The sequence below is a fragment of the Protopterus annectens genome, chromosome 2.part0, assembly GCF_019279795.1.
Source record: "Protopterus annectens isolate FY-2018-M chromosome 2.part0, PAN1.0, whole genome shotgun sequence".
Taxonomy (NCBI): domain Eukaryota; kingdom Metazoa; phylum Chordata; order Ceratodontiformes; family Protopteridae; genus Protopterus; species Protopterus annectens.
In genome coordinates this window covers 1,435,066,681-1,435,086,118 of record NC_056728.1, presented here as the reverse complement: position 1 = coordinate 1,435,086,118, position 19,438 = coordinate 1,435,066,681, and the positions used below count along the sequence as shown (strand labels likewise).

The 19,438-nt window shown below is 38.1% G+C and overlaps 1 protein-coding gene across 1 annotated transcript in view; it reads left to right on the top strand.

Annotated features, from left to right (window-relative positions):
• The window catches only part of LOC122793530 (bifunctional heparan sulfate N-deacetylase/N-sulfotransferase 3-like), a 1,344,847-nt gene extending 1,325,753 nt beyond the window's left edge, over nucleotides 1–19,094 (top strand). The window contains exon 18 of the mRNA XM_044061660.1: nucleotides 14,437–19,094. Coding sequence (XP_043917595.1) covers nucleotides 14,437–14,556 — 120 coding nt within the window. The 3' untranslated portion in view covers nucleotides 14,557–19,094. The remainder of the gene's footprint in view (nucleotides 1–14,436) is intronic.
• The last annotated feature ends 344 nt before the right edge of the window (nucleotides 19,095–19,438 follow it).

Genomic DNA, 19,438 nt, shown 5'->3' with positions numbered 1-19,438 from the left:
AAAAAGACTAAACACTCACTCCCTGTGAGAGCTGAAGGCTTCCCTCTCATAATATGCTCAGCCAATCAGCTGACATAGGAAGAAGGAGAGTGGAATCTGAACTTTTTATAGCTGACCTGTACTGGGTTAACTTGGCAGATAACCTGAAATGCCAATGAGGCGGGGGGACTGATGAACATTTACTGTGCAACCTTCATCCCCAAAACTGATTATTGCTTAATATTGCTTAAATGAATTACATAGCAACTAACACTGAGTTGAAAACAGGTGCTGAAGGGACCAGCTGGGGGATAACAGATTGAGCAGGATATGCCAGTTTGTCCATTTGTGGGTGAGGAAAGCTGCCTAAGTAGCTCACTGCAGTAGCAGCAGCAGCATTAAAAGTCCAGCAAACTTCATGCTGCAAGTGTTACGCCACTTGTCTTTGAGGTTGCATAGGTGCAGAAGCTCCTGTGCTATTCCCAAAAGCAATAAATGTGAAACTTGCAAGGCTACTGTGGGGGATTGGCTGTTAGGTCACAAACTCCAGCAGCTAAATAATGCTGCACCATTATCTTCGATCTCCCTGCCAGCCATGCATAGCTCTCAACCTTCCATCTCCAAAATGAGGAACACTAGCCCTCATAATGTGGAACAAATGGACAAAATGTGGAGCACATACTAATGGCTTACTAACAACTTTAACTAGGAAGGCTATAGGATGGTTAAAATATGCTGGTTTTACTTATAAAGAAGATCTTTTACTGAATTAACATGATTCATTTCTATTTAACATAGATTTCACTTAAAAAAATTCCTAACACTGAATGTGTGACAGAGTCTTTCAATGTGAAACATTAAGGAATTTTGAGGAACATGAACTTTTTAAGACTCCAAGTGAGGTACGTTCCTCATAATGAGGCACACTTGAGAGGTATGCCATGCATATGGGTCAGGTTGAGCCTGGAGGAGAAGGTGGGTTTGGTATAGCCACTGAATAGGAGGTGAGCTGATAAAAGCACAGAATTGAAAAAGTTTATAAATAATTACCTTGGAGGGAAGATCTTCCATTACAAAAATGCTCTGAGTCAGTTGATGTAAGATAACGAGTGACCTTCGTGAGAAATTCAAGTACCACATGTTCTTCAAAAATGCAGAGGATAAAAGACAGGCTGTAATTGTCAAGGTCTGATGTAGTACCTCCCTTATGGAAATGAGCCACTGTTGTCTGCAGCCAGACTTCTGGGGCATGTCTGGTGTAATGAATTTATTAGCAACAATGTGCAAATGTCTGCATGTATCATTTTGATATGCAGGAAATGCCAGGAATACTGTTAGGGCTTAAGAGCTAGTGTTATGAAGTTTATTTTATTGCCAGATATCACAGACTCCTTAATGTTTAGGGTTACCTTTAGTTAACATATGAACACAAGAAAATACTGGGCAAGCAATCATAGGGACCAAAACAAGCTGTGCTATATGCTCCTTTAAGGAGACCCATTTAAAAGTTCTTGCCATCCTTTAAGAGCACTTAATAGTGCCCACCTCCCAAAGGAAGCAGGGCCATACATGATAAGCCTGTTATAAATTTGTATCTACTCATCCAGTCATCAAGACTAGCCTTAAAGGCAGATACAGTAATACTCTGTTTGTCTGTAGTGGTAACTTATTTCATAGCTTGGGAATACATTGAGTTAGAAACCTCTCTCCAAAAAAGTGTTGTATATTTCTTGATATAAGTTTAGGTCCCCAGGATGAGTGTATGTAGAACCTCCGGTTTTGCAAAGAAGTAGGAGTTCATGTAGAATCAGGTCTTTCATGGCTCAAAAAGTGCGACGCAGATCGCCTTGGTGCAGCTTGTTGATTACCAAGTATCAAGAGAATTGTGGTAATCTGTCAAGATATTTGAACATTTTAAGGCCTTTATTATTTATTTATTTTTTATTTATTTTGGTTAAAATTAATTGAGGCCTTTCCAGTTGAGTGATATGGCTGGATGTGTATCTACTTAAGGGGGCATTATATTTTATATTTTATGATGGGTCTAATATGGGAAGGATACGGTGGTGAGATGCCTTTTTTGTATCTTGAAGATATTCCCTTGGAAATTAACTGGTCCAGATTGAAGGAATTCCTGACTATGGTAGACCATGATGCTCAAATAAGAGAGGGTTGTCTACATAAGTACCCAGTTCTCTTATGACTATATCTGTTTAAAGAGGAGTACCACTTTTAACATATGAGGTGGGAAGAGCTTTTTTGTTGAATGCTACTTTGCTGCAGATTTTGGCATTTAGCCTGATACCATTTCCTGTACAACAGTTATATGCAGGTGTTAGCCTTTTCTAAAATAGTTTAGTATTAATGAATGACTGTATAATAATTCCGAGTTTGCAGTGAACAGCAAACCTGGTCAACCGCATTTCAGGGATGTTAGCTTAGATGTGTGCAAAATAAATGTCAAACAAGAGAGAACTCAGCACTGATCCCTGAGTTACACCACTAGTTACAATTTTATGTTCAAAGAGGACACCATCAACTTTCATTACTTGGAATCTGTTTGATAGCCGTTTTGTAATCCAGTGGACAGAGTAGGGAGTTATATTAAGTTTATCTAATTTTTCAATGATACCAGCATGGGGGATAGAGTCAAAAGCATTGGACAGGTCAAGATATGCAGTATGCTCAGACTGACCACTGTCCATAGGCTCTGTAATCTTTTCACAGAAGTCTACTAGGTTCACGAAACCAGACTGAGTATGGTGTAGATCAGTTAATCTATGTCAACATTAATGAGTTCTGCTGTAATCCATGCACTGGCTTTGCATATGTGTGGTGAGACTGACACAGCTATAATTACCTGGGTCTGTAGATGGATCATCCTCATGTAAAGCAGTCATAGTGCCTGTTGTGCAGGCATCAGGGACAAACTCTATGGAGTGGCTGAAGTTGAACAGTTTAGGCAGAGGCCCAGATAGTGCATATTTGGGACTGATGAGAATGCAGCCTGGTATGTTATCTAATTATATAGAACATTATTTTAACTTCTGACAGGAATTCTAAGATTTGTTCCAAGGTGATTAGAGGTGAAACTCATTTTCCTGGAATAGTGGCACAATAATGTAGGGCAACATTAGCACTACATTTGTCTGCTAATGTATTGGCTATATCCTCTAGACTGGGATGTGCAGTATTCTTATTGATGAGCTCAGTGCATAGATGAACACTATTCTTTAATTTCCTGACCTTATTAAAGAAGGATTTGCAGATTCCTTTGGTATCTGTAGCAACCTTAAGGTTGTACTCTGCTTTATATTTTCTGATAATGCTCTTAATTTCCTTGGTATATGTTTCAGTGTGGTTTTGCAGAAGGGAAATGGGGATTTCTTGCAACTTTTCATTGTTTGCCTTGTTTATTATAGAACTTCCACAAGATAGGTTTATTCTTGAATCTTCCATTATATTTTGGACAGACAGGTGCAGAATTTCCTATGCAGCTGTTAGATGCTGGTAAAACAATGGAGGTGACTGTGGCAGACCTCTCAGTTGAGTCCATATGTGGGAGATTGTCGGGAGTTTTGTGCAGGTCTTCTATAAGTTGAACTAGGTTTGTCATGGAGAAATCCCTAAAGATGGTTTCATTTGAAGGTGAGGTGATACCATTAAACATTAAGAGAAGGTAAGTAATTTGTGGTCAGATTTAACCATTGATGTGAAGATGCACAGTGGGGTACAGGCTGGGGTTAGGTTGGTTAGGATATTAGAGCCTCTAATGGGTAGTTTTACAATTTGCTCTATAGCATTGTTATTAACAAAGCCTAGGGAATCCTGGGATGGCAAAGTGGTGCAACTTGCAGCATTGCCACCTCACTTCAAGAGGCTCTCTGGTTCAGTCCTTGGTTGGTGTGCCTTCTGCGTGAAGTCTGCATGTCCTCCCTGTGTTGGGAGGTGGATCAGGGACTCTAAATTGCTCAGAGGTGTGAGTACATATGTGTATGATATGGAAGAAAGATCTAGCAATGTACTTTTTCCCCCCTTTGCCTTTTAAACTATGCAGGTGGTGGTGAATGTCCACAAGTTCACTTTTGGAGTCAGATGGGACTCATAAAAGAGAGGTTAAGGAATTGCTGAGCATATGCATTTTTAGACAGGTAAGTGTACTAGTCAATGATTGGTTAATTGAAGTTCCCTAGCAAGAAGGAATTTAATTTGAAAATTAACTTCTCAATGGTATCAAGTTAATTTCTATTAACTTTGGGGGACACTGATGGGGATCTGCTGCAAGCAATGCAGTAATAGTTGGATTTGTTAAAGGTGATTTGAATCTACAAGAGTACCAAGTTAGGGTTGTAGGCAATTTGATGATAGATGACAACGTTTCTGAGAAATACAGTTACTTCCCTGCACTTATTCAAGGGCGTGAAGGTGTGATAGGTACAAACCCTGAAACAGAAGGAGTGCTGTCATTGCACTGAAACCATGTGTCAGTAACTACAGAGATATGAATGTGCTTGAGTTGGAGGAAGGTCTAAAGTTCTGATATCTTTCTGTTTAGACTCCTAGTACTTTGTACTTTCCATCATGAAGCTGCCTGAATTTGGGTCTGAGTTCACTGTGTAGGATGGTTCAGTAGGGAGATTCTGCCTAATAAGCACTAGAGGTGCAGCAAAGGCTTTAACCAGTATGTGAAAGCTGTGGTATGAGAGTTGTGTGCCATTCCTGATGAAACAGGAAGGTTTATCTACAGTCTCATTCCAGTCTGACACCTACTGGATCCCATTAGAATGACGCCAACTACTTGAGCCAGTTGTTAAACCCAGTTAGTTTTATTAGTGTCTAGGCATCATTCCTGGTAAAAGCAAGATATTAATCAAGACCAGTATCTTCCCTGTATCAAATACATGCACAGTAAGTTCCATCATGGCTCTCTTCATGTCCCTCTGGGTGGAATGCCTCAGGTCATTCACTCCCACATGGCCGCCATTAGATTATAAACATACTTATGTTTATGGGACTTCAGAGCTTTTGTGATGTTACAGATCCTAGCATTGGACAAGCAGCTAACAATCATCCTGTCCTTGTCCAGTGTAGTTAGGATGGAGTCCATGTGCCTAACTATAGACTCAGCTGTGACTGAGACACTTCCGTGTGGAGCGTCAGACTTAGAGGACGATACAGGCATAGGCCTGCTTTCCTGGTGATACTTAGGTGATCTTTGTGGAGAAGGAGTGGGTGTTGACAGGTATAATGAAGGCTGAAATCATTTTGAGTGTGTTCTAGGAGGCTTTGGCAAATTTTTCTTTACATTCTCAGCATAAGTTATAGGTGTGTTGGTACTGATGTTGTATTGTGAGTGCATGATGCTTACTGATAGTAGGATGATGTGAGAGGTTTGCCTCCACATTTCTTAAATATACCTCTCTCGCTGGTAGTATCAATTGGCAGAAGCAGTGAACACTAAGAATAAAGCAATTGTTACAATGCCTTAAAACATGTAATGCAATCAGACTAGTCACAGAAAGGGTGAGAACAAACAGCTAGTCATATTGCCAGAGACTGGAGGTCAAGGGATGGTCATAGCCCTCAGGATTTGGAGAGAGACTGCTGTAGAAGGCCCTGAAAATTTTATGGATGCAGTATTTAGGGTGATACTCTGAAGTTAGGTTAGACGGTGACTTCTCTAGCAGTATTTGGTGAAAAGACAGAATTTGGATTCTCAAGAATGATAAATAGTGGCACTCCATCTACTAGCTAAAACCTGGCTACTACTAGTGCTGGTCTCACTGCAGCTACAGTCAGCTAGGAGTCTATGTCTCTTGCTGCTTCTCTCACCTGAAGCAAAACAGTAGCACTAATCCCAAGGTCTTTCCTGTGAAGCCAGTGGCAAACTCTTTGGTGATCAGTAGTCTTGTCCCAAATGTTGTATAAGTCTGTAGGCTTGTTATAGCCTTCTCCTGATAGATGCCCAGAATAACACATACAACAGCTGGATGCAAGAGAGCTAAACTGCACAATAATCCAAAAACAGACCAGTTATGGAACTCCTATAAACACATTCTAATCAGAAACAGTCACAAATCAATGTCCCTGTGCTCCATCTCTCACCAAGAGCGGAAGAGAAACACTACTCCCTAGGTGATTCCTGAAAAGTGAGCTGTAGGGCTCCCTATTGAAATGTCGGCACTCAAAATGCCAAGTACCAGCACCCCCCCCCAAAAAAAAAGAAAACCCAAGAAAACAGCGAATATTGAAGATTGCTCTTCCCCTTTAAATGTCTTTTTGCAGAGGGAAGGTCCTCCATACCCCAAACTCATATATATCAACTCTGAAAGTGACATACCTCAGAGAAAAGGGAGTATTCCAAAATGGCCATCTTGGACTTCATATATGTAAGTCTGTTTTTCTGCCAGTCATTCTCCATGTTTCTGGAACTACTGTAGTAGATTCTGACATTTCAAGCAGTTACCAATGCCTATATGCTTGTGATTTTAAAAGAAGGATGGAAAAATTGAATTAATATTCTTGGTATTACAGTGTGCACTAAACAAACAGTGTGAAGGCATGATAGAGATGATAACTGAAGTTTTATCTGTCTAAAGGGAAGGCTTTCCTAATTTTAAAATTTTAACACTGGCTATTATGAGCAGCCAAGAGGAGACTGGAAGCAGCTTCCAAAGTCAAATGTGCAGAAGGACTGGCCATTCAAGAACCACTGAGTTTAATACAGCAATAGAAAAAGAGATTGTAACTTTTGTATCCTTGAGTTTGTTTGTTCATTTTCTGTTTGTTTGTTTGTTTGTTTGTTTGCTGGTTTTAAAGCTGTCGTAAAACAGTTTTGGATTGGATATTATTGCATTACTTAAAAGTCTACTACATTTTAATATTTTTCTGCTTTCAGATATACTTAAAAAACACAACTGTTATCCTTTGTTAAAGAAGCTGGACTAGTAACATCATCTTAACTAATCAGTTTGACTAGAGTAAGCCAATCTTTCTAGATTTTGCATAAACAGAATTTGTTAACTGAGCCAGAACTGTTTAATATCTTTTTGGATTCATGCATTGTGTTAATGGAGCTTTTTTCCCCGGGCCTGTGCTGAAAATGGATATGTATCCAGTAGGAATATCCCGGTCAACAAATGTAAAATAAATAAAATAAAATAAATAAAATGACATCTCATCATAACTACAACTCTTGAAATGAGGATCATCAAAACTGAGACCCTTAAAAACAGTGGAACCAAATAGTATTAGGAGACTGGATTTCTAACCCCCAGTGCAGGGGTTTTAGTCACTACACCCCATAATAATATAAACTACCTCCAATGCTGTACCAAACTGGAGGAAAGAGAGTCAGTCTTAACGGGTCACAACTCAATGAGTTGTGATTATGATGACAGATAACTATCGCATCTTTTTTCTTTTTGTATACTTTATTGGTTTTGTAGTTCTACCATACCTATTTTCCTCATTAGACAACAACTATTACTACATTCATGTCTCATTAGTATCTATTTTCAGACCATTGTTTTGTAGTATAATATGCAAAGCACTAACCATTATCAAGTACGTTTTACCCCTGACAGCATTACGAACAGTTTGTACTAGCTATTTTGCTTAATGGAGTCCAATTAGTGTCTATGAGTACTGGTTGTCTGAACTGTCATTTTCCTAGTTTGTACTTGGCTGAAGTTCCTGATGAAAATGATTATAGTATTAATGTAGTTTTTGTGGTCAGCAATCATAGAATGGGTTCTGTAATACTAGACAGTCTGACTTTTCTGCTGTAGTTTTTATATGGAGTACCAAACTCACTGATTTTTTTCTACCAGTTTCACCCTTCAGTATTCTCACACAGGAGGTCTGCTCCAATGACTAGTAAGTGAAACTAGTAAATTAGACAATGAACTTGAGTATCCAAACAAAGTTCATTTACAATATATCTATCCATGTTATCATTATAGGTTCATAGGTAGGTACTAGGCTATCGACCCAAGGGCCTACGTAAGCCTAGCCAACAAGGTTCCCTGGCTTACGCCACCCAGGAAAGTTATTTTCCTGTGCCACTGTCGAGCAGAGACATAGAAGTGATCTCTGGGGTGTAGAAAGAATCGATAATTTCACATAAAACATGGACAAACAATCCTTGGGAAAAAATTTTAACTCTTATTGAGACATTAAAAATGAACCCTAAATAATTAATGTGTAACTTTATATTTTATTAATTGAATATTATAAATTTTTGTTACTAATTTCATATATTTTATGAACTTTTTTCCCTCCTTGATTCAGGTCAATTGTACATAGTATATATAAAGGTTTATAATACTTGTTTATTGATGATTGTATTGTTAAACATTGTATTATTTAAAAAAAAAAAGAAAGAAAGATGATTGCTAAATTTCCTGTAGACTCCTTTTAACCTAGTTTTTATTATCTTTTTATAACATTTTGACTAGCCTTGTCATGCAAATCTAAAAAGACATGGGAACTGAAAGGTGACCAGTGTAAGCCATCCACTACAAAGCAGGCAGTCTGGTCGCATCTCATGCAAGATCAGAAGGCACAGCATCCTCTACTTCAGACACTAAATCATTATTTGCAAACTGAAAGTCACAATTTTAGTTCAGGAGATATTCATGATGGTAGAATTCAATTAAATGCTTGTTTTTTTCTTTGTCAAGCAACATATATGTCTTTTTACTGGTGTGTCTACACCTTCATCTGTAACGTTGCCTGTTGAGTTTTGCCTCTAGCACTACTGTAAAGTTACATTTCTGCACATATTAACAGAAGTTTTGAAAAATATAAAGATTTAAGTAGGCACGTTATAATTCTTACACTACCCGAGGAATATATACTTTGTAGCAGTTTAAAGGCAAGTTCATGTAAGCCCTGCATGCTGTAAATTCATGTTGGCTCATCATGGAAGGTAATTTCAGCAGATGGGCACTTCTGTGAAGTAAACCGGTTCACTTTTTTACACAGAGGGAAGCTTCACCCCTGTACTCTGAATGTGGGAGGTGTCCCATACCCCTAAACCAACTCCACAGTCACATAACAGTGGGGAAAAAAGAAAAGCTATTAATGCTGAAATTGCTTTTCAGCAATTTCAATTCTCAGTTGTTAGAAAGAACAGAGATGTGCTATCATGTTTACAGTTCTTATTTGTATTATGTGTACAGGTTGCATATGACTACCCTCTTAAAGACCAGACTGTTATCTGGTAACAGTTTGAAAATAAAAGGTTAGATTTTCTACTACTTCCTTAGTGAAATCAAATAATTTTAAAATAAACTAAGTTTCGAGTCTTACATTTTCTGATGATCTTAAGAGAGTTTATGAAGAATTTTAGTCTTTTGGGGGTGACCAAAAAAGCAAGAGCTGGTTGGTTTACTTTTAGTTTTATTTTAGGAGGGTGGGAGGTTGGCATAATGATTAAGGTGTTTACCTTACAGACATAAGGTGCAGGGCTTGACTCTCACATGAGATAATTTGCTAGACTTAAAATGGCCCACAAGGGCAGTTGGCCTAGTACTAATCTATAAACCTACTGCTGTGCTGAAAATTTGATTCACAGAAGGTTTGCATTGACTACCTAATCTGTTAACTGACTAACTTTGTTAGAAAAAACTGCTAACCCAGGCTACTGTACTAGATGGTCAAAGTTAGCACAAAAAGTAAATCAATGGCTAAATGTAACTTAAGTAGCTGAAAGGAAGTGACTGCTAACACAGTTTAATTAAATACCCCCCCACACACACACACACACATATGCACACACTTTTAAGGAAACAGATACAAGTAATTAAACTGAGAATGACATTACTGAAGTACACTAACTGGAGAATCAAGATAACTCTCTTTCTCTCATAGAGGAAAAGATCTGTCTCCTTCTCGGTAGATCTTTAATTGCTGGAGGAATTATCGTCCTCTTTCCTAAGAGGATGTGGATCAGTAGAACTCACTCTGCCTTAGTACATAGTCCTCTGTAGACATGTACATTTCACTTCGCCAAGTACACAGAAGGAGGACAACTGTTGATATACTATAAAGTCAGTTCACACCTTACAGGAACTAGCGAATCACTAAGCCTTTAACTAAGGGTAGGTAATATTCAGTATTCTGATTAGAGACTCAAGCTAATTATCCACCTATCTTGTAGAGGAAAAGTCTGCATTCCTTGTTAGAAGATCTTCAGTACCAAAAAGTAAAAATACTTCCATCTATCCTGACTGTCTGCTTACTCTAATTGATAACTTGTAATTTTAGAAAAAATCCAGAATAACAAAGCTTTAAAATGAATCTGTGGCAATTGCTCATTAGACTGAGTGTTCAAAAATAATCTGCAAATGATCTGATTTTTTTTAGAGGTTCATAGGTAGGTACTAGGCTATTGGCCCAAGGGCCTATGTATGCCTAGCCAGCAAGGTTCCATAGCTTACGCCACCCAAGAAAGTTATTTTCCTGTGCCACTGTCCAGCAGAGACACAGAAGTGATCCCCGGGGTGTATTTCCTATTTCCCATCCACTCATCAAGAATTTTTACGATTTCTAATGAAGAATTTTGGTTGACATAGATGGGTAGCTTGTTCCAGAGTATAGGAAGTCTCTGGGACAGGAATCTATCCCTCCAGTGTGTCCTGTTTATTGCGGTGACAAGGTTTAGGTCCCTAGAGCATGTAGCTTGGAGGGATTGGGATTTCTTTAGATGTAGCATGTCCAACAGCTCTGGGTTTGACATAGCTTTATATGTAAGTACACTTAAAAGTTTGCTCTGGCTTTTGTCATGACATTTAATGGTTTGTTTCTGGTAGCTTACCCTACCATCTCTACAGTATGTTATTAAAATACCCTTAGCTGGCTGTCTACTAACTATTCACAAGAAACCATCCTCCTAGGAGACTTTAATATAGACTGGAATACCTGTAACTCCAATAATCCATCTAACCACATTAACGTTCATGGCTTCTCCCAAACAACCACCTCACCTACTCGTATACATAAACCTACCAACAAAGAAACCACTCTTGATTGGATCCTAATAAATACTCTACCCACAACATATATGGCTGGCATCCTCCCTTCTGACATCAGTGATCAGTCTCTTACTTATATAATTCGACAGAAGAATAATATTCCCAGCCCCATAACTTTTAGAACTACTCACTACAATAAACATTTTAACCCTGAACACTTTCAGAATGAACTCAGTGTATGCAACTGGTCACCCTTAAAACCTCTCCAACTAGATGAAGCAGTAGCATACTTCAATTCTAAGTTCCTTGAAATCCTAGACAACCATGCCCCCTCTCATACTCTTCGAAACAGTACCAAAACTGCTCCATGGCTTACAAAGGAATCTAAGCAAAAGATTGTACTAAGAAACAAATTTTGGGCCAAATGGCGTACCTCCAAAAGACCCATCTGATCACTTAAAATTTAAATAGCTTAGAAACTCGACTAAGGCATCAATACTTCAAGACAAAAAAAAAATGATTTCACCTTCAACAATCCAATCAACAAAGCCCACAGAAATTCTGGTCAGGTATCAATAGACTCCTACATCCAGGCAACTCTAGAACACCTACCCCATCTGGTGGTACACAACACTCTGCCAAACAAATTGCTGAGTCCTTCAACACCTTCTTTACTGAAGCTATCCAGTCTCTAGCTAACTCCTTACTCCCTGTATCCTCTAATCTGCCTTCATCCACAAATAACTCACCACCCACTTTCCAACTCCAACCTGTGCCTACATCCCTTACCTGTACCCTCCTTCAGAAACTTAAACCCTCTACCCCCTCTGCTGACCATTTACCTGCTAAGTATTTTCAAATAGCAGCTAAAGTCATTGCCTACCCTATCTCTATCCTAATCAATAGAACCATTAATGAAGGCACCAGCCCTACCATCTGGAAAGTCTCTCATATAATCCCCCTACACAAAGGTGGTAACTCAAGTGAACTTTCCAACTTTCATCCAATTGCCCTACTCTCTCCCATAGCTAAAATTATGGAAAAATGTATTCACCGGCAACTTCTATACTGCCTTCACCAAAATAACATTTTAGCTAGCTCTCAACATGGCTTACGACCTTTCCATAGCACCACCACTACTCTACTATCGTTTTCTGACCTCATTAACAAACAGCGTAATAATAACACCCTGTCCTCTGCTATCTTTATAGATCTTTCAAAAGCATTTGACATGGTTAACCATCAACTACTACTGAATATACTTAAGTCCCTTTCCCTCAATACTCAAGCCCTACAGTGGTTCAAGTCCTACCTAGACAACAGGCTACAGGCACTGCTTTGGGACAATGCTCTATCCTCCCTCCTTCCTGTCTCCTTTGGTGTACCCCAAAGTTCTATTTTGGGTCGTCTTCTATTCTCTATCTATAAACGATCTATCTATTAGTATCCCCTATGCTATATCCATACAATATGCAGATGACACCACACTAATATCCTCAGCTACAGATCCTTCAGAACTGCAGTCCCTCACCCAAATTGTCTTTGAGCTTGTAGAGGAATGTTTTTTTACAGCGTTGCCTCCTCTTTAACCCTAAAAAGACTAAACTACTGCTGTTTACTCCCACACAAAAATCCTCCCCACTTCACTTCACTATTAAATCTAAAATGGTACAGTTATATCCCCTGATACTAACACTAAACTCTTAGGAGTGACTATTGATCACAATCTCAGCTATGATACTCACATCAATACCACAATAAAATCAGTTAACCGAAAACTTGGCTCTCTCTATAGAATTAAACCCTTCCTTACTCCCAATACCAGAACTACCATTGCCCACACCCACCTAATCTCAACACTGTTTTATGCCTCTCCTATATATACAAACCTGTCTAAAAGCAACCTCAACAAGCTGGCAATCTCTTACAACAACATAGCCAGATTTGCTACCAGCTCCCCATTTAGAACCCACCACTGCCTAAATCTTGATCAACTGGGTTGGCTAGAATTGCAAAATCAAATTATTTTTCACCAACTGGTTATTTCCCATAACATACTGTATTATCCAGACAATACATCAATTCTCACAAGTCTGATCAGCCCATATAAAAATCTAACAAACCTGCGCTCTGCAAACAAACTACTCATAACTACCCAAAAACGAACAATAAAGCATGAGAATCCCTTTTCTCTAACACTGTGGGAAAAAGCTGGAACCTACTTCCTAGGGCAGTCACATCTCTTTTTTCTACTTCTCTATTTAAAAAGAAACTCAAGTCATACCTTACAACCCACTGGCTATGCCCCTGTACCAATCCCGACTAGAGTATCTCTTACTGTTACCCTAGGCTACTACCACTTATATCTCTCTTCACAGCTACTTTAAGGCCCCGACATTAGATTTTCCCTTATTGAAACTAGGAACAACTGAATTGGCCTTCTTTGTGCCTTATCTTTAGTCACTACCCTTATACTAATTCTTCCAATTCTGTTATTATCTGGCCTGTTCTCCTGCTCCTGTTTATTACTTTCCTTTGGTATCTTCCCACCTGTCTAAATCCTCTCTTTATTTTCTTCTTCTTGCACTCAAAACAAAAAATGGAACAGCTGTTATTGTCTTCAAGTATCCTGTAATTGTAGTTTACTGCTCTGTTTTTGTGCATGTCTTTTTATGGAGCTTTTCTCCCCGGGCCTCTACTGAAAATGGACATGTATCCAGTTGGACTAGCCCGGTCAACAAATGTAAAATAAAATAAATAAAATAAAGATGTGACATTGTCTCTCACTTCTCTGAATGACATGCTCAATGATCTGTGGCTAACAATTCATATGCTACAGACCTATGAGGCTTACATTAACTTTCTAGTATACATTATGAAATATTTAATATTCTGAGACAAGCTGCTACACAAAGCAATGCAAGATTTCGTTTGCAAATCATTGTGGATGTTGGTTGATTGCTGACAGCCATGGTGTAAAACTAGGTGAAAAGCCCTTTGGAGAATAGTAAAAATGGAAAGGGGGGGTAAAGTCTTCCTTTGAGAGGTATTCCACTATTGAATGAACAGTTACAATATTTATGGAATCGTTGAAGAGCTGCTTGCTGTATGATCACAGTGAAAGCACTCAAGATTTGATGGGATGGGCTAGGTAGCCATATCTGAAGGTTAACATGTGCACTATCCCATGTTTCATCTTACCTGAGTGGGAACTGAAATGGTACAGACATGCATCAACTAACCCTACAACAGATGTGTAAGGTATGGAAAACTGCTGTATAGCTGATTTTATGTAGGTGCATATATGTGCAAACATATGAACTGGAACTCTTGAATCCCAAAATGTTATTTACTTTATAATATTGCCTTATATCTCTACATTTCTATTAGCAAAAATATGCCATTAATTATCATGCTTTTATTCTTAATGTTATGGACCATAAAAACATTATTTCACTTTTTACTTTTGTAATTCCAGTCTAGAGCATTCCTGTCCAGCTACTACAAAGATCACAACGTGGACCTCTCAGGGCTTCTTCATAGACTGGGTCAACCACTACCATCCTGGCTAAGACAAGAACTGCAGAATACCAGATAGCATTGTAACAAACATTTTATAAAGTGAAAGACGGAACTCACTGGGGCAGCAGATGGGTATACAGATAACTTACATAATTTTCCAGTCAACATGTTACAAGTTACTCCTTCCAGAATAAATTATTATTTTTGTTCCATGTGCTGGCACATGGCTTGTACTTATATCCTAAGCTACATGTTTTTGAATTGTTTTAAGACCTCTGACAATTGTAACAGGAAATTGTGATTCCCTTCAGCTTTAAAATGCATTCATATCTATGTGTTACAAAAGGTAAGTGGTAAAAGGCAAACATTTACGTATCACTTTCCCCAGCACTGAATGATGATGCAGTATTGACATGACAGAAACCCGGGATTAGAACCTCAGGAAGCTGCTGCTCTTCTTCCTGTCAGAGGGACTACCACAGAGCACTTATCAGATGAAGGGAAGCATGGCATCATATGTTATTACTGTTCTTCTATCCTACTCGTAGGTTGGCATCATATGCAGCTGCTGTATTATCGTCTGTCCTCCATAATGGGAAGCCAAAACTCTGTTTCTTTTCCAGGAGATCACTGTTTTTGATAAAGACTGCTGTAAGAAAGATGAACAGTGAGATTAACCAAGGAACCCCAAAGAAAATGTGTACGAACTTGGAATGGCCAATGTGAAAAGAAAATGACCAAGTAGATGAGCAGCCTCCTCCAGAACTTGTCTTATGCTATATAAATTCTACACAGCACTGCAGTAATATGTCAACATGTGAACACCACTATTTCTAAGCATTTTAAAAATATATGTTTATGGTTCTGTAAAACTCCCATGGCTACAAATGTTTGCATTTTAGAAAATGGAATGAGCCAGAAAGGAGAACATTTTAAGCAGCCTTCAATTAAAAACAATTCTGTATCTATATAATATATTGCAGGTGCATGATTGGCTGTATTAGTAACTGGTCACTTTAATAAGCTCAGAGAAACTATTTGTGCTAAAATCAAAAGAAAAATATCCACTCTATAAATTAACTTTATATTAGAAATAGCATTGTAACAAAACAGTTTCCTAGGCTGTGCTTCAGTGATAAGCAGACAATATTAACACACTCACACACACACACACACACACACACACACACACACACACACACACACACACACACACACACGTGTGCACTTTCAGATCACCACAACTTCTCTGAGGTATGTTGATCCTGGATCTGCTTATTTTATTATATGAGATGTATAAGTCACAGCTTCTGCCATTTGTGTGCAGAAAAGTATTACTGAATTCTGTTCTCCAAGTATTATATACTTATAGAAATAATACCATTGTGTAACAAGTCTCAGAAAACCATGACTTTCTGAATCAAGTTGCAATGTTTAAATGATCAAAACTGCATCGTCTTTACATTTACTCATATAACCATATGCAGATGTTAATGTACAGTACATAGTGAGCAGCAGTGGATTTTGTGAATTAAGGGTATATCCAGATGCATCATATCAAGATGTTAGCCATAGTTTTACTTCATGGGGGCTCCTGCTGCAGCCATGTAAGAGGAATGATGTGATGCATGCATCAGTTATAAGTAGCTGATTTTTCTAGTATTGTTTCACTTGGTGGTGCCCTACCAGCATCGTGCTGTGCCCCCCGTTGTCATATAAGGACCATTATTCCACATGATCTTCAGTTCTTTCCCAAGAAGCACTATAGGTCATTCAAGGAATTTCTTGCTCCTTAATGTTATGCATTTAAGTAAAGCTTTTCTTTCACTGTATACCAGTACATTAATTTCAGAGACATCTTCCAGTGTTTTCTGTTTTTCATGTGGATCTAATCTTGACAGAATAAGCATAAATATAAACAGATACTGCTCTAAGACTTGCAGTAGGTGTCTTTTTGGGAGGGAGGCGAGAGTGAAACTAAGCATGATCAATAGTTCAAAGCTTTAAACTGGCAACTATACATTAACCAGCAAATATCCTTTTTATAGCCAGTCGAAATCTTCAAATGATCCAATGAAGCCTAAACCTCCAACCAAGGTAAAGGTCTCATGCTTCTGCCAATGGATAACTTTTCTATCTAAATACAGATACAGCAAAAGAGGATTATGACCTAGACTTGGAAAACACAGCTTGGAAATCAGAAGCAAAAGAGACTAAACATATCAAACATAAGATTAGCAGTTCCAGTAAAGATAATCATGACACTATGAACTACGCTAAGCTGCATTATCTGTCTTTCTGTCACCATGATGAAATCACCAATTTGGGGCTAAATTAATAAAGCCACGTTCACAACAATGCAGGTAATACACTTGTTACATCTGACAGCAGCCCAGAGTTAGAGTCATTTAAAATAGGTCAGTACATATATCTGCATTTTCTGAACAATCATATACAGGAGGTTCAGTTCCTTTTTAAAATCAGTTTGATATGTACACATTTGAATTTACTGCACATGTATACATTGAAGGTTAATTTCCTTACATATCCTATGGAGCACATCTACTCTTTTAAGGCACTGTCCCCTAATCAGGAGCAGCTTTACCTGACACAGTCTTTAGACAACTAACAGTAGTACAACAGACATTAGATCTTCCAGATTACATGCCATCAGGACCAGAGTTTAATATTAGTGCTGGAGGGAAAAAAATCTAGGAGTGGTGGAGGAGCACCCCAATCTATACTGACTCTACTCTAGAGAAAGGATGACAGTATTATCCATGAGTTTTTTTTTTTTTTTTTTTTATTCTGCTTCCCTTCGCAGCTAAGCCCAAGATTCTAAAGCTTGAGTAAAAATGTTTACTACAGCATTTCTGGATTCTGGCAAGTTGCTGGCTCCAGTAAATCCACAGTTACAGTAGCCAGTAATGGCATTCCTTGAACTATCATTGCAGTGGTAGGATTTGCAGGAACCACAGAGATGAAAGCTTTAAAAGCTTTAATTATACATCCATTTTGGCCTTCTTTATTGTATATTATCTCTTTTTCACCACAAAGTGTCACTTGGTATTATATCCTGCATGATATCACTTGTAATAATCTCCTCTCTCCCTAACAAAATGTTTTTTGGCCCAACCATAGCACGACTACTGCTCTCCTAAATTTCACATAAACTATTAATGGATTTATCCAAGGCTTTCAGCACTGTGTATCACCACAAATTCTTACTGAAACTCTCCTCATTAGGATTAACTCAGTCATTACTCAGTGGTTCCACATCTATCTTTTAAATAGACATCAGGCTGTTAAATGTAAACAAGACTGTTCTTCTTTCTTACCATATATATTAGTGTTCCACAAGGATCTATATTTGGTCCCTTACTTTTTAAACTTTTTATTATTAATCTATATTCAGTCTCTGCTCGTACTTGTATTATTGAATATGCAGATGACTCTACCTTTATCTGCTCAGCCAAAACTTTATCTTAAGAGTAAACAGAACCATTTTTACTGCTATTGGAATTTGGCTTGATGACTTACAACTTGTTTTCAATGCTAAGAAAACAAAATTAATGTTATTCACCCATAAGAATTCTTTAACCACAAAAGACTCTTTTCAGTAACTGGGGACCATGATTGAACAAGTCTCCGACAGCAAACTGTTAGGCATAATCAGTGATGAATGCCTGAAATTTGATCAGCATATTCTCCATGTTATCAATAAAACTCATAAAAAACTAGGATCACTATATGTATAGGATTAGACCTTACCTTACAGGCTCTGCTAGAAAAATTATTGCAACAGCTTACTTACTTCCAGCTCTTTTATATGCCTTTCTAAACCAGTGAAATGGGATCTCCTAATAGAAAGAGAAGCTTTATTTGCATTTTATCAGGATGAACCAACAGCCAGGGTTGCAGTGGCTCATTTGGCTATCATGTTATCCTAGGATAGGAGGAATATTTCATGTTTACATGACTTAATCCCCACTGCAACTATCTGCATTGAATCTACTGTAGGCCTCCTACTGCAGGATGTGCAGCCCAGGTTATCAAGTAATTACCTCAATGTGTACTCCTCTCCCAAATGCTCAGATCTATCCAGTGAACACCATCAGGAGATACTCCTGCAATGGTAAGACCCAGCCCTCCAAGGAAGAAGACATACAGTAGCTACTTGGTCTTTTTTCCCTCACCAAATGAACACTTCGACATCAAGAATGTTAATCAAAATCCATATCCCTGGTAGTGCAGGCAAACATCCTTTTGCTGTGCCAGTGTTCTACTGGTTGTCACCACGTTGTCCTACTGCTGTTATTATCATGTAGTCCTGCTTGCAGTTATCATCATTTCGTCCAGATGGTGGTTGCCATCATGTTGTCCCCTGTTATTTCCATGATTTGATTCAACACATTTTAGCTAATATTCGAGTCTTACAGTTTATTCTCTTCAACCCAGTCTTACAAATTCATTTTGCATCAATGATTTTTGGCAGTGTTTTAATTATTCCAGTGATTTTATTGATTTATTCTATTTAATGTTGTATCCTGATATTGTACAAAAAGGCAGGTTCCTATCATAAGTCAAGTACCAATAAACAGATTACATGAAGTATATTATGTGTGGAGGTCTCGAATTATTAACCAAGCATTTGTTTCACTTATTAAAACATACTATTTTTGTTTTACAGGTGACTGAAATCAGCAATCAAAACTGATAAAATACCATTTTACATAAATGTACTGTAAATACTATAACACAGAAAAGCATGCTACAGTATTGAACAGCATGATCAAAATGCTGGGGGAGCCATCAGTCAGATTTTTAAATGATAATGTATGTGGTATTATTCTCCAAAGAAAATTTTCATGAATGTGTTTTCATCAAACAAGCCTGGATAAAATGGCACGCACCAAAAAAAAAAACGAAAAATAAAAAGTTAAATATTTAATATGGAA